The 15,502-nt window shown below is 33.5% G+C and overlaps 1 protein-coding gene across 1 annotated transcript; it reads right to left on the minus strand.

The window, feature by feature from the left end:
• Positions 1 to 960: 960 nt before the first annotated feature.
• On the minus strand, positions 961 to 4,806 carry LOC115701054 (ketol-acid reductoisomerase, chloroplastic). The gene is made up of 10 exons (XM_030628745.2): positions 4,221 to 4,806; positions 3,768 to 3,860; positions 3,351 to 3,416; positions 3,114 to 3,254; positions 2,740 to 2,967; positions 2,525 to 2,642; positions 2,307 to 2,446; positions 1,989 to 2,156; positions 1,680 to 1,835; positions 961 to 1,554 (listed from the first exon to the last, which is right to left on the minus strand). Exons 1-10 carry the CDS (start codon positions 4,503 to 4,505, stop codon positions 1,198 to 1,200), a joined length of 1,752 nt encoding a protein of 583 aa, XP_030484605.1. The 5' UTR covers positions 4,506 to 4,806; the 3' UTR covers positions 961 to 1,197.
• Positions 4,807 to 15,502: the final 10,696 nt, after the last annotated feature.

Below are 15,502 nucleotides of genomic sequence, written 5' to 3' on the forward strand. Positions count from 1 at the left end.
ATTTTGGACTTTGTGTTTTACAAAAATTACCAATTGGACCCTCTATTTTGTTAAATGACAAAATGGACCTTGCATTTTTTTAAAGTGCTATAAATAAGACTCTGAATTGATTTTTTGTCAAAATAAAATTTTATTATAATCCGATTTAAAAGTGCTATGATAAAGTTGTTTACATTTTTTGTATCTGTTCGTATTAGGAATTATCTTCAAGTTGGTTATATTAAAAAAAAAATTGTCAAAAATTAAACTAGAGTCTTATTTTTATCATTTTGAAAGATACAAAGTTCATTTTGTCATTTAATAAAATACATAGTCTATTTTGTCATTTAGTAATCTATTATAAATAATCAATATATTTAGATAAAAAAATTATTATAATTTTTTTTAGTTTTACTTTTTAGTTATAATTTCTGTATAATTTCTTCGCAAAGAAATTCTTCGTTATAGACTATAAATTGGTTGTTGAAATTGTTGAGTTGTTGAAAATTTGATAGTTTAAAATTTTTATTAGTGTTGTTCAGACTTTGGTTGTCTTGTGTTTATATGAAATTTATATTTATGAGAACTTTAATTAATTTATTTATTTATTATTATTATTTTTTGAAAGCATAAGAACTTTAATTTTGAATTTTTGTTATGTTCGACTCATAACTCAAAATTTTGTTTGCACTGCTCGATTTTAACGTTGTATTATTTATATATAGTTATTTTAATGAATGTTCAATTTATGTGCGCCAAGTCATTTGACATATGTGGTTCAGGATCCAATATAATAGCAGAAAAAACCTCACCACAAATTCAAATTCAATGGCTTCCACGCAAATTGTATATAGATAACATTAGAAAATCACTTATTCAGCCTACATGATATATAAATTCAGTCTAATCTGAAAATCTCCGCTGATACAGATTTATAAAGTTACTACTCAAATATTATACTAACACAAACACAAACAAAGATAAGGATAAAATCATCGTTATTATAATTACTACTACTCAATGTCATCTCAAAACTACTAAAACATTAGGTTCACTTGGTCTTATTTAAGAAAGAAACACAGAACATAACATTACCATGCTAAACACATGCAACTAATAGCAATAGCTGGCCAACTCAACTCTTTCAGATTCTAAATAACGCCTCACTATAATTTATGATTGATTCAACTGCCACAATAAAGGAGGTTGGCTTCACCTTCAACGCAACTCTGGCCTCACAAAGTCTGCATTTTCCGGGACAGAAATGTCCACGGTGGGTCTCAGCTGTGCACATACTTCAATGGCTCCATGAACCGGATCTGATTGGAAGTTGCTGATGAGGTCCTGGTTGATTGGTGAGCCATTGTCAACTGCGACCAAGGCCTGTTGAGTAAGAATGTAGTCGAAGCGTGGAGCCCATTTCCTTGATCCCAATCGAGCAGTTGTTGAACAGTTATCAACCATGAATGCAACTCCACGGGCATGCATGAAGGGGTTCAATGAATCCACTGACTCTATCACACTTTCGTTGATGATCTCTGAGTAGGAATGTCCTTTCTTCCTCAAGATTTCAATCTGGAATTCCAAGTACCAAAAGAAAAAAATAACATTTAGAAATGAAACAAATTTCTGTTTTATTTCTTATGTTAATATTAATTTATTATGTTACTCGTGGTAATCAATGAAAGGGAAGTTTCTACCTGAGCCATCATCAATGCAACATAGACACCAGCTGTAAATGGGTACAATGGACCTAAGTCACCAGCTGGTCGGGCAGATCGGACCTTCTCACCCACCTTCCACATCCTTGTCTGATCAATGTTACCCATGGGGAAGGCTGGAAGACCCTCCTTTTCCTGTAATACCAAACCATATCCAAAATCAGTCACGTGGTTATTTTAACACTCTTAAATGGTAAAGACTTTAGCATATTTCAATGTAAACAAAACATTGGTCTTAAAATTTGAAAATATAACAGTGGACAGAAGATGAGAGCAACATAAACATACATAAAACCGCCGGCCAGCCAAAACAACACTGCGGATCTCGCTACAACTGGCTACATCTTCGTAACACTCGTACAAGATATCCATGCAAGGGTAGAAAGAGGCACTGTAAGCAGTCTCAAAATCCTTTTTGCCTTCTTCAGATAATGAGTTGTACACAGCCAACATGCCCTGACATAATTTCAACAGAAAAATCATTATAAGCATCAGCTGTCAACTCCAAAACTTTAACAAATGCAAAGAACGTAAAAACGAAAAATAAGGATGCACAAAGAGATCTAAAGCTTAAAGTAGAATTATAAAATCACAGCAGAGCATTACCTTAGTCGATATGGTTCTTGATATATTTCCAGTAATACACTCAACAGTGTTCTTGTAAGCCAGATCTTCAGCCATTCCATTTTCAGTGTACCTTCTGAATAGGGACTCCACAATGCCATGAACAGCACCAAGTAAAATGCCTATAAATTGTTGTAGAAGTCAGAAAACATGATATTGTGAGGTGCTGGAATAGAAGTGACACAATAAACTAGATCTACCTCGCTCGCCAAAGATGTCACTCTTGTATTCCTGTTCCAGAGTAGTGGCAAATGTGAAAGGAGAGCCTAGGGCAACTGACCACCCCAAGGCCACATCAGTAGCTCGTCCATCAACATCCTGAATTACAGTAGCACTTATAGATCAGTAAAAAAAAATAAAAATAAAAATCCAAAACTTCTTATTTTATCAAGAAGATGAGATGCAGATGCATCACCTGGTGGACTGCAAAACTGGAATTAATTCCTGCACCGTTTATCTCTTTGCCCTGGACATAAAGCCTCCTCACGGAAGGACCCATTCCCTTGGGACACACAGCAATTACGCTAATGTTCTTGGGGAAATCCAGCCCAACCGACTGCAAATGGCCCAAAAGAAAACCATGGGAAAGACCAAGGATGCTGTTTGGCTTCATGTGCGAGAAAATTTTCTCAAAGTTATCAGCCTGTATCATATAATCATAGCAGATACCACCCGTCAAACAAGATTAGTTATGATAAGGAAAAACCATCTGCTAAAAAACAATCAATTAATTCACCAAGAAACATAATTTAACCAAATACTTCAATTAGCTTGGTCAAGTTAACAAACCTGTGCAGAATCAGAAATGAGTAGCATAACAAGATCACTGCTTGAGATTGTTTCATAAATATCACCCAGAGTCCCACTCTCCTCAGTGAAACCAGCTGCACGAGCTTCAGCAAAAGAGCGAGATCCCTTCCTCAACCCAATCTATCAAACAAAGAGCAAAACATCAGTACAGTCGAAAATGAGTTGAATAGCCGAAGCATGACTACACACAGCAAACAAAGAGAAAAAAAAGTTCACCTTCACCACAATATCAGACTTTGCCTCAGTAAGAGAGTCTCTCAAATTCTGAGCTTGAGCAGGTCCCTGAACAAATAGTAGTACTTCCAAATTAAAATATGAATCTCTTTACGTATCTACAAATTCTTACGATCAATTACGCTTAAGAGAATGAATATATATTTATATTAATATATGTACAAGTCGTTTTTCCTTCAGAAGCACATATCATTATTCAACAAAATGAATGACATGCAACGCAAGTTTATAGGGATAACAAAAGAGCCTCCATTTCTCAATCACATAACAATGCTTTATAAGAACTTGTAGATCAATCAGAACATGAGTAACCAAAACAGTTAATCGAAATGCTAACTCATGAAACATGTATTCAGTCGATTCAAAATGAAAAGTAAGACACAAAATGTGAGAAATTACCTGTGAACCCCAACCAATTACACCAATCTGCTTGATGCCCTTAAAAGCATCAGGCAATAAATGGAACAAATCTCTTCCTCCTTTTACAATATACTGCAACAAAAAAATCAAGAAACCACGTTAACAAATATATTGAAAAAATAAAAACATTAACAATAAAAAGAATAGTTAGTGTTTTACACAAATAAAAAGACACAGTCAAGTTTTAAACATTTCAGTACTTCTATGTAAGCTAGCCCAAGTTATCGTACAGATATGGTATCATGTTGCATGTAAATATATTTATAGTTAAAAAGGGTTTGTTTTTCTTTATCAGAAAACGGAATGGTTCAACAAAATATTCTTTCCTCTCCAAAACCCATTTCCAAAAATCCACAGAAAAACTAAAAAAAATCAATTCCAAAAGACAAGATTAAGGAGTTCAGAAGCTGAAAAAGAGGGGGAAAGAGTGACCTCTTCGTGACCAGCGAGGTTGACCTTCTCCTTCTTGAAAACAGAGGTATCAAAATCGAGAGAGATCGGAGACTTGATCGCGGGCGCAGAGACCATGCGAGCTCCAAGAGCTGAGCCGGTAGCGACATTATCAGCACGAGAGGCTGCAGTCTTGAGAGACCTGAGAGATTTGCAGGCAACGGACACGAAGCCAAGAGATTTGGGAATGAGATGGTTTTGGGTAGAAGGAGAGGAGGATGGAGCAGAGATGGCTGGAGAGAAGGAAGATGTAGCCGCCGCCGCCATTGATGACAGTAGCAGAGTAAAATGAAGAGAGTGTTAGAGAGAGAGAAGAGTAAGGGTTTTGTGGCAGACAGAGAGCGTCTCACCTCAACAACAGTTCTCTTTATATTTTGCAGGGCCACACACACTCGCAAGTAATGTTAAAATAATAAAAAAGACAATTTTTATTAAATATTATTCATTTTTCTATTTGTCTCTCCAAATTTTTAAGGGTTTTTTCTTACTCTCCAAATTTTTAAGGGTTTATCCAATATTTTTTTTTTTTCTAATTCGATCTATTTTAATTAAGAATTGAATTTAAAAAATCACCATCTGATTCAATTTAACTAAACAACAAAATCTAATTAAATCCAATCTCTTGACAGTGAAAACTCGTCAACCAAACTATGACCGAAAATCAAAAAAATTCGACGAGAGTAAATTTAAGTGTTTATAAACTCAAGAACATGAAATAAATTTCAGAAAATAATGGAAAAGATAAAATAGAAATTTTGCATTGCTCTCAAAGTGCCTCACTTACAATAATTTTCCAATCCTTTTTAAATATGAGAAAGGGGCTCTCATTTACATAATGATCCCCTAGTGGTCCCCAAATGACAGAGGAAGAACGTCTTGCCCATACAGGTAGCAGTTGCAGGAGGTGGTCTTACGACATGTACCGTTGTTAGGTGTTAGGTGGTCTCAAGGGGCAGGAGTAGTGATTGCAACGTTTTGTCGGGATATTTGGACTTGTAGGTGAGGCGCCTCCACTACTTGTCCTTTCCTTGTGTTTAGGCTATTAGCCAAAGATAAGTTTCCAAGAGGGGTGAATTGAAAATTTAAACTAATTTTAGAAATTTAAAAATCCCACATACAATTTATGTAAATATTCAAAATTAATGCAATCACATAGATAAACACAAGTATCAACAAATAATAATCTTGAAATGCAAAGAGTTTAGGGATAGAAATTGTAAACTCTCGCTTTTTACAAGGTTCGGTAGAACTAAGCCACCTACATCCTTAGTCTTCAAAACTATGGACCTAACTTTGAGTTAAACTATCGAGCCAAGTTAACAGGTTTGACTAACCCTTACAATCGGAGAACTTTTCACCAAGGTCTTTCCCAAACCTCTCACATAGCTTTCTTCAAAGGATTGTCAACCTCATCGGATTATTGAAAAGCCAATCTCACTAATCAAGTTGTTTTTCCACTGGTGTCAACTTCACCTCAACCAATAGCTTTCTAAAGGACTATCAACTTTGGATTGTTGGAGTGTCAATCTCACTCTCGAATTGTTGTAATGACAATCTCACTCTTCTCATGTTATTTACAAAATCGATGTTAACCTCACCTACAACCGAGTTATTTTTCTATCGGTGTCAATCTCACCTCTCAATACAATGGATATGTGACTTTGAAATACAAAGCAAATTCTCTCTAATAAGATGAAATATAATGTGAAATCCTAGAGAGAATTGTAAGCACACTAGAGAAGATAAGAACAAGTTTGGCTCTGTGTGGTTGGTGTGTATACAAAAAGATAATAAGCCTTTAGTTTAGAATGCTTAGAATGATATTATATGATGAATAGATGCTCAACCCAATCTCAATAATGTGATACAAATGAGTTATACAGTGTTTGGAAGAAAGTAGTCGTTTATAACCATTGTGCACGAAACTATTTGGGCAAAGTGGCCAAATGCAAATTTTTTGACTTAAAACGAGCATAACGCATAACTAGTTTATCTGATTTAAAAATTCCAGTTGCATTTTCATAGTTAAAATATGAATAATCTTAAAATTCAATTTAGAAAAATTATATGTCATTTTTGAAAAGTAACTTTTTGTACAAATTAGTGAGCCAAACTTTTAACTTATAAACCCTAATGTACTATGCAAATCACTTTAGCAAGACTAAAGCAAACTTATACCATTTGATTGTATGTAGTCCTTATGTAGATGAGCTTTCTAACTTGATTTGCATGTTTTGATCTAAAATTGACTTTTTTTGAGAGTTGACTTTGACTTTCAGTTTGACTTTTGACTTTGAGCTTTCAAAGTCATCTTTGTTGGTTTTTAAGGTTCATATCAGAGTTGTAGCAGAAGTAGAAAATAGGATTCAAGTTTTAAAAAAAAAAAATTGTTGAATCCAATGTAAACCTTAAAGTCTAGATCTCAACACAAAAAATACATAAGCTAAATCTAACTAGTTAGATTATGAAATTATCTCTTATTGCCTATCATGAATTCCTTGAATCTTCTCGTATAATATATCGATCATCCAATCCAGTAATGAGCTTGATGAAGAATCCACACTAGATCTTCCAAACTAGCTCTAACACTCAGGATAAGAATGAGCTTATAGATTTAACAAGATGAACAAATTTTTATGTTACACAGTGTACTCAACTCATGAGACATTATAACTTGAGATTTGGAAAATTACACAACCACACTTGGTATGTGTTGGTATGTGTGTGGCGTGTGGAGAGAGAGAGAGATAGAGAGAGAGAGAGAGAGAGAGAGAGAGAGAGAGAGAGAGGGAGGGGGGAGACTGAAATTGAATTGAATTTCAATTCTGTTCTATTTCACAGTTTCAGTTATAATTTAGTACCGTACTATCTCCCTATATATCATATATATTAATATTAAAAATTCTTTTTAATCCTTTAAAATAAAAGATAATATTATTTTAATTTAAAATTTAAAAATTAAATTCAAAATAATATCATATAACTACACATAATTCAGATCTATCTTTTTACTTTACATTATCTTTTTAATTTAAATACATTAATATATTTAATTCAAATAATAAAAGATAATTTTTAATTTGATTTATTTTATAAATAAAATAATCAAACAAAAATTAAATGGGCCTTTACATGTCACCTACACGTGTGGGGCTAAGCCCAACACGTGTGGGTCATGTTTTAAAGCTCAAAATTGATTTTTAAATTTTATCACAAATAATATTTATTATTTATTTTAACAATAAATAATAATTGATTAATTCTCATTAATCTATTGTTTCATTAGAATTATAATAAATATTATAGATAATGAATGGTTTAGATGGAAGAAAATCCTCCTCTGGTTGCGTAACTTTGTTACCTTTGTTATTTTAACCTGTATCGGTTTCCCTTAAAAAAATTATTATAGACAGGTTAATAGAATAGGTTATTTAAAGAGTAATTATCTGCCAACATTAATATTGTGCTAATATAATAATTTTCGATTTTAAAAATTAAAAGTACTTATTGTTTTTAAACTATTTCAGTTGCAGGTTCTTTTTCAATTTTCTAGGCAAAAGCAGTTGCGTTACTAGTAGATTTGCGTTGGGCTCAAGATGTGGGACATCCCGTGGAGAGGGTTTTTTCTGATTCACTTTCTTAGGTCTCAACTTTGGAGGGTTAGACAATGTATTTGCATGATCTGGGGGTTATCTTTTCTGATATTAAAGTTTTATTGTCTAGTTTTCCTGTCTGTCTCTCATGCTCAACAACTTTATTATTGAGGCTCATAGATTGGCTAAGCATGCCTTTAGGATAGACAATGAACTTTCTTGGATGAAAAAACCTCCACACCTTTTGTGTAACTTTTGTTACCCTTGTTATTTTAACTTTTATCGGTTACCCCAACAAAAAAACATAAATAAATATTATTTTACACTAAAATAATATTTTCTCTCTCTTTAATATTAGTTAAGAATCTATCTATCTATATATATCTATAATGCTATTGTTAGGCTAGATGATGTGGCAGTCTCTACAAGCCTTCTTATAATTTTTAGACTTTTGTTAATACATTTTCTATTTAATACCAACTATTAATACATTACAATTAAAATAAAAAAAGTAACATATATGCATTTTAATATATACATTGAAACATATATATTTTGAGGTGACTTTAGATTTGACTAATTATGACAATAACAAGAGAAAAAAACTGATAATATGAACAATCAATCAATGAATTGAAAGATAATGAATTTTAATAGACAAATATAATGAATTTTGAAAGACAATGATTTTGAAGACAAAGATCTCGACAAGCTTTCTTATAATTTTCTTGCTTTCTTATTATTATTTTTTTTTAGATTTTGTTAATACATTTTCTATTTAATACCAACTATTAATACATTACAATATGCATTTTAATATATACATTGAAAAATATATATTTTGAGGTGACTTTAGATTTGACTAATTATGACAATAACAAGAGAAAAAAAGTGTTAACATGAACAATCAATCAATGAATTGAAAGATAATGAATTTTAATAGACAAATATAATGAATTTTGAAAGACAAATTGAGTTTTTTTTTTTTTTGAATATGAAATAGCAACTTCATTGAATAATTAGCATTCAGAATACAAGAGGGAGATTAACTCATCCCAAGCATTATACTCAAAAATACTACGACCAGATAGAAAACAAGAGTGCCTTGCAACAACATGGGCAACTGTTAGGTTATATTTAGCCTATGTTTCGGGTCTGTAAAGTTAGCATTTTCTCGTCTATTGGTGTCTTTTGGAGCAGTTTTACGCTTGATTTTCATTGTTTCAGGTTCCCGGGGTGTTAAAGTTCAAATTCAGTCAAATGGTGAAAAGATGGGACAAACTGGCAAAAAAATTAGAAAAATCAGCTCCAGATGCGTCAGTAGTCGCGACCACCGTTGAGCCAGGTCGCGACCCTTTTTCATGGTCGCGACTCTGGTCGCGACTTCGAGATTTGGCAGAAACTCGGTTTTCCGAGTTTTGCCTGTAGTCGCGACCAGCTCAAAGGCTAGTCGCGACTAGGTACGGAAAACGCAGTTTTTACCTAATTTTGATTTTTCTCTCAATTGGAGGCACATCTCTCATCCCTATATAAGGAATACGACTCTGAAGGTCAACCTAAGCAGAAAAAGACCTAAAAAGTGGATGAAGGTGGAGAGGAAGCTATCTTGAAGACCCGGAGCGATATCACCTTCTAGTTTCTTTCTTTTACCCTTAATTCCTTCTTTTATGTTGTTTTGTTTCAGATTTAATCATGGATGTTTTTAAAATTTTTATGAGCTAAATTTCCCATTAAGGGAGGATGATGAATGTTGTTTAAGTTTATGCCTAGTTAATGAATAATTGTCATTCCTTCATCTTGTTTGTGAATACTATCTATATTTGTGTTTAATTCCATGTGCAAGTTTGATCACCTTTTACATGTTTAATGATCTCAATTCGAAATCTGAAAAGTGAGAATTGAGAATGCTAAAATTGGAGTCTAGGTTTTGATGTGAAACGAAAGTATTTACATAGCCTTAGTGACAAATAGATTATTGCTTAATGCTAATTTTATGTTGATTTAATTAAGAAGTTAATTAAAGAATATAAGATTTAGAACCTAAAAGATCTGAAAAGAGTTAGGTTAATTTATAATCTGTCATTCACATTAAGATAAGGATAGCAATTAGGTATTAACATTGGTAACTTATCAACAGGATTCACCTCCCTAATCTCTCATCTTGATTAATCTTCGTATATTCTTTTAATTTTCTGAGTTATTTTCTTTAAAATTGCAAAATTATTGTTTTACCAAATAGAATCATAAGTATAGTTTAGTAGTACTTAATCCAATTCCCTGTGGTTCGACCTCACTTGCGTGATATACTACTTGATTGCGTATACTTGCGTAGTAATCATAAAATTCGTAACAGCAACTTGGTTTGCTGATCGTCTGATAAAACAAATCTTAACATTATTTAGAGAAGAGAATAAAAGTTGACAATCATGAATAATCAAACCAAAAATAGAATTTAAGAATTGGTTACTACGAATGCCTTGCACAGTGAGCATGCTATCTGTCTCAACCTCTACATCAGACCAGTTCTTACTTTTGATCCAGCTGAGAGCTTCTTTGACTCCCATTGCTTCAGCAACTTCCGCATCATAGGCACCTCCATAATAACATGATTTGGCCTCAATGAGCTTACCCAAGCTATCTCAAGCAACAATCCCGAATCCATAAGAGTTATCCCGTGGAAAGAGTGCAGCATCAACATTTATCTTGATTTTATTTTCTTCAGGTGTAGTCCAAAGCTCACCTCCATCTCCTCTATTCTCAAAAAATAGAGAAGATAAGGAAGTGTTATCGTGAGTGTTACGCCAGCGGTCAAGAGTTATTTGTGCTGATGCAATAACTTCAGTTCGTGAGGATGCTTTATTCTTCCATACAACGAGATTTCGGGCTTTCCAAATTGCCCAACAAAGCATAGCAGCCTGTGATCCAATCTCCTCATCAAGAGTTGTAAGAGCTTTCTCAAACCAGCCACCAAAGGATAAAGGGCATATCGGATCATAAGTGATACCAAGAGTACGCCAGCATGACATAGCAAAAGGGCAAGTGAGAAGGGCATGGACAATAGACTCGACTTGATCAGTACAAACGGGGCAGATTGCAGAGATGCTTACATGTTTTGTCACCAGTTGAAGGCAGGTGGGAAGACAGTCAGTGATGGCACGCCATAACAAATTCTTGACCTTGGGCGGGATCTTCAATTGCCACAGTTTACGCCAAAATCCAGAATTATCAGAGCCGACATGTTGGGTTTTGTTTTTCTGAAGCAGTAAATAGGCATTTTTAATAGAAAATAGCCCAGTACGGTCTCCCGACCAAGACCAAAAATTAGAAGCAGCATTTGGTGATAAAGGGAAACCGAGAATCAAACGTGCATCCCGGTTGTTAAACAAGTCATTGACAACATCAGAATCCCAACTACGAGTTTCCATGGAAAAGAGAGAACTCACATTGTTCTGCAAGAGAGCTGGATGTGTTGAAGTAACAAGCCTGTTGTTAGTATCAGGGAGCCATGGTGTTGAGAGAATTCTGGTTGTTTCACCATTGCCAATAATACGAACAACCCCTTGACGAACCACCGTTTGAGCAGCCCAAACACTACGCCAGACAAAACTGGGATTATTCCCCTATTCAGCAGAGAGATAATCGCTAGTAGGAAAATATTTAGCTCTGAAGATTTGTCCCACCAAAGAGTCCGGTTTACATAAGAGGCGCCAACCTTGTTTAGCAAGCATTGCAATGTTAAAATCATGAAGGTGTCGGAATCCCATGCCACCTTCCAACTTTGGACTTGCCATTCTATCACAGGACATCCATATAATACCTCGACCCTTGCTTGAACTTGTTTTCCACCAAAAGCTTGCCATAAGCTTCTCTATATCCTCACAAATGCCAATCGGAATAAGAAAGACACTCATAGCATAGGTTGGCAAAGATTAGATCATAGTCTTAAGGAGAATTTCTTTGCCAGCTCGAGATAAGAACTTACCATCCCAACTATTGATGTGAGACATGACCTTATTCTTTAAGAAGCCAAGAATAGAGGTCTTATTTCGGCCAATAATGTTGGGTAAACCAAGATACAGACTTCCATCTGACGCTTCAACCATCCCAAGCACAGAGCAAATACCAGTACGAGATTGGGTAGTAGTGTTAGGGCTAAAGAAGACAGAGGACTTGGAAAAGTTTACTTGTTGTCCAGACGCCACTTGGAAGTTATGTAGAAGAGTATTAACACTCGTAGTAGCTTCTGTACTGGCCTGAAAAAAGAGATAGCTGTCGTCTGCAAATAACATGTGAGTGATAGAAGGGGCACCACGAGCCACCTTACACCCTTGAATAGCCCGTCTTGCCTCAAACTTGTTGATAAGTGTTGGAAATTATTTTACCAGGATCTTAGATCTACTCACAAGTATGTTGTTTAACACGCTAAATATGAACTTTCTAAAACGATAAAAATAAACACATATAAAGTTAAGAAAACCTTACATTGATGCAGCAGAATTAATGTCTCCTTCCACTCAGATCTCTAACCCTTGTATCCTTTCTGTCGCAGAGTATTATCAAGATCTGAGCCCGAATGTCCTTCTCTTTGTGTTTGATCCTTCACAGTCTTCCAATCTATGATTGAGTTACCACTTGCTGTGTGTGGGCACTTACTCTATCACTAAGGTTCGAAATATAGAAGAAGAAAAGAGAGAGAGAGGTTCGACCAAGGTATAGAAAAGGGAAGGCTCAGTTTTTCTGAAGAGAGAATTTTCTGTCAGAAGAATAAATGAAAACTTGTTATTTTGACTGAGCCATCACTCTCTATTTATAGGCAACTACTAGGTTTAGGTGAGGAATTATTTGGCATTAAAATAATGAAAATATCAATTTGAAATTCCACATAAAGTAGCCGGCCAAGGTGTAAGTAATGGGCCCCACTTAGTTTTGCAGTTTTAACAAATTTTATTTCTATTTTCTCAAAAACGCTAATTTTCCAATTCTAACCTTTTAAATGCCAAAAATAATTATTTAATAACTAAAATACATTATTAAATAATATTGTCATTTAATTTAATTATTAATTAGACATATAATGTCCATTAATAAATAAATAAACCTAGAATCTTTTTTCTTTACAATTTCGCCCCTGCTTAGTGAAAATTCACAAATTAGACATAGTCTAACTTTAGAATTATAATTGACTAATCACGAATCAATTATTGAGTCTTACAAGCAGTATGTTCTCAACTAGAATGGGGACCATGGATCTATATGCTGAGCTTCCAATAAGTGAACCGAATTTACTAAGTAAATTCCTACTTATTAATTCTTCGTTGAATCCACTCTTAGAAATTAGAATTGCACTCTCAGACTTATATAGAGCATATTATATGTTCCACGATATAGATATGCTATCTCATTTAACCATTGTTATAATCTTATTGTGATCAAAGATCCTCTATATAGATGATTTACATCGAGATGGGATAATTTTACCGTTCTCACCCCTCAATGTATTTTGCCTTTAAAACACTTAGCTACCTGTAAATGGTGTTTATTGATCTAAGAATTAGTCACTTAAACAAGAGCTCATCCATTTACTTCTATTTGCTAAGCTCGAAGAGAATCATCACTTGACTTCTATACACCAGTAGAAGCTATAGATTCCATATTTATGTTCAGCACTCCCACTCAATCATACTATCATGTTCCCAAAATATACGTATCACCCTGACCCAAAAGTAGGCTTAACTAATAAATCAAAGAACATGAATAGTACTCATGAGTTGAGCCTAAGCATATCAGGATTTAGATTCTTTTAATCTTAAGATCAACTACTGATATTGACTTGGAAAGATAAAACGGTAAGTTTGTAATATCTTAACTAAGTTGCAATATCGGTCCAGTCCAATGTATACTCCATACATTCAAAACTAGTATACTTTACTAATGTCCTGGAAGGAACATAACACTTACTCCAAGTGTAAGTACACATCATCGCTGATTATCACATTAGTGTAAATCCAAAACACTGATGAAACAGGGACTTAGTCTTTTGATTCATATGATCACAATCACATTCCACTGTGTTGACAATACTGTAATTGTGAATAAACATATGATCTGGATTTAACTGATTCTGTGTGTAAATGTAATAAACATATTAAACCATTAGCATGTAAAATTCATGCAAACATTAATCACTTCAAATTTCTTATATTGATTACTAATCAGATTGTAAAGAGTTTTATTTAGGGCATAAAACCCAACAAACTCCCACTTGCACTAACATAAAACAAAGTGTGCAAATAGGTCAATCTGATGTCTTGATCTTCAGATCAAGTGTAGTATATTTGAATCCACCCAAACTTCTGGAAACTAGTTCATAAATACACTTATGAAACATCCTTTACTATATGCTTTACTCATCAAGGGATACTGAAATCTTTACTGTTTTAAAGTACATCTGAATAAACAGAAGACATATCTCTCATATTTTAAAATATGGAATTGAGATAATACAGTGTAGACTTTGCTTCAGTAATATAACTTTCTGGTAATTTCAAATTTACAAAGTTATAATTCTTCTCTGGTAGAGCTTGAATTATTATAGAATAATTCCTCCACCCCGAAAGTAATCACCATCTCATAAATTTCGAATGAGTTGGTGAGATACAAGGATAAGTGATACACATTTCCTTAATATCTAACATATAGATCACTTTCATAAATCTTTCTTGAATATTTTCTAATGTTCCTTATTTGATTACATCTCAGATAGCTCCCACTCAATAGCAGATGTCTGGTTAAATAATGCATTTAACCTCTTTAATGTTTGGAGAGTTATCTAGTTGTGACTTATTTAGTCTGAAACTTTAAGTTAAGACTAAGTCATCAACATAGCAGACTAGTATTTGAAGTGAAAAATACATGTCAGAGATTAAGTAATCAAAATTAAGATACCATAAAATTTTATGAGGATTAAGAATTCATAGCTCAAGTCATTCGAATAGACTGAACTAGAGTTCTTGTATCCTATTCTCATAATTCTGATAAGTTATATCTATCCACATGAATGGTTAGATTTGCTTTTCCGTAGTGTTCTTAAGTACCTATCACAAGTATCAACCTAATGAAGATGGGTAAAGAATTTTAAAATTCTCCCACTCAATTAAGGTAGCGTGAAACATTATCAAAGAACTTTTATAGGTATCAAACTTTTACTACAACAGTAAAACTAAATTAGAACATACAATCAAGATCAAGGATTTATATTGATAATAGCTAAGTCATTATATTACTTCCATATTTAAAGAAAATATGTGTTACATAGGGTATTATGGAGTAAACTCCACTCCTAAGAATATACATATAGAGTATTGTAGATAAACTCCACCCCTAAGTATATAGAGATTATGATCCACCCTTAAAGGTTGTAAAGATCATGATTCTCTAAGTGTAATAGAGTTTATGTGGAGTTGAATACTATCCAGAGTTCATTAGATATAAAAGATCGTTGAACTACATAGTTTTCTTAACTTTCTCCACCCCTATCAGATCAAAAGATCCTTTTATTAAATAAATTCTTAATAATTGTATTAGAATTAACAATTATTAATAAACATAGAATTAATTTCTAGTGTTTATTTAATATAACTATATGAAGAGTTGTAAATATTATAGAATTTG

The sequence above is a fragment of the Cannabis sativa genome, chromosome 8, assembly GCF_029168945.1.
Source record: "Cannabis sativa cultivar Pink pepper isolate KNU-18-1 chromosome 8, ASM2916894v1, whole genome shotgun sequence".
Taxonomy (NCBI): domain Eukaryota; kingdom Viridiplantae; phylum Streptophyta; class Magnoliopsida; order Rosales; family Cannabaceae; genus Cannabis; species Cannabis sativa.

Bases quoted from the DNA above. Each gene is read 5' to 3' on its own strand.
- LOC115701054 (XM_030628745.2), bottom strand. From the start codon at position 4,505: ATGGCGGCGGCGGCTACATCTTCCTTCTCTCCAGCCATCTCTGCTCCA. The intron at 3,417-3,767 runs GTAATTTCTCAC...CTATTTGTTCAG, and splicing joins TAATTGGTTGGGGTTCACAG to GGACCTGCTCAAGCTCAGAA. The intron at 2,968-3,113 runs GTTTGTTAACTT...TATATGATACAG, and splicing joins TCATTTCTGATTCTGCACAG to GCTGATAACTTTGAGAAAAT.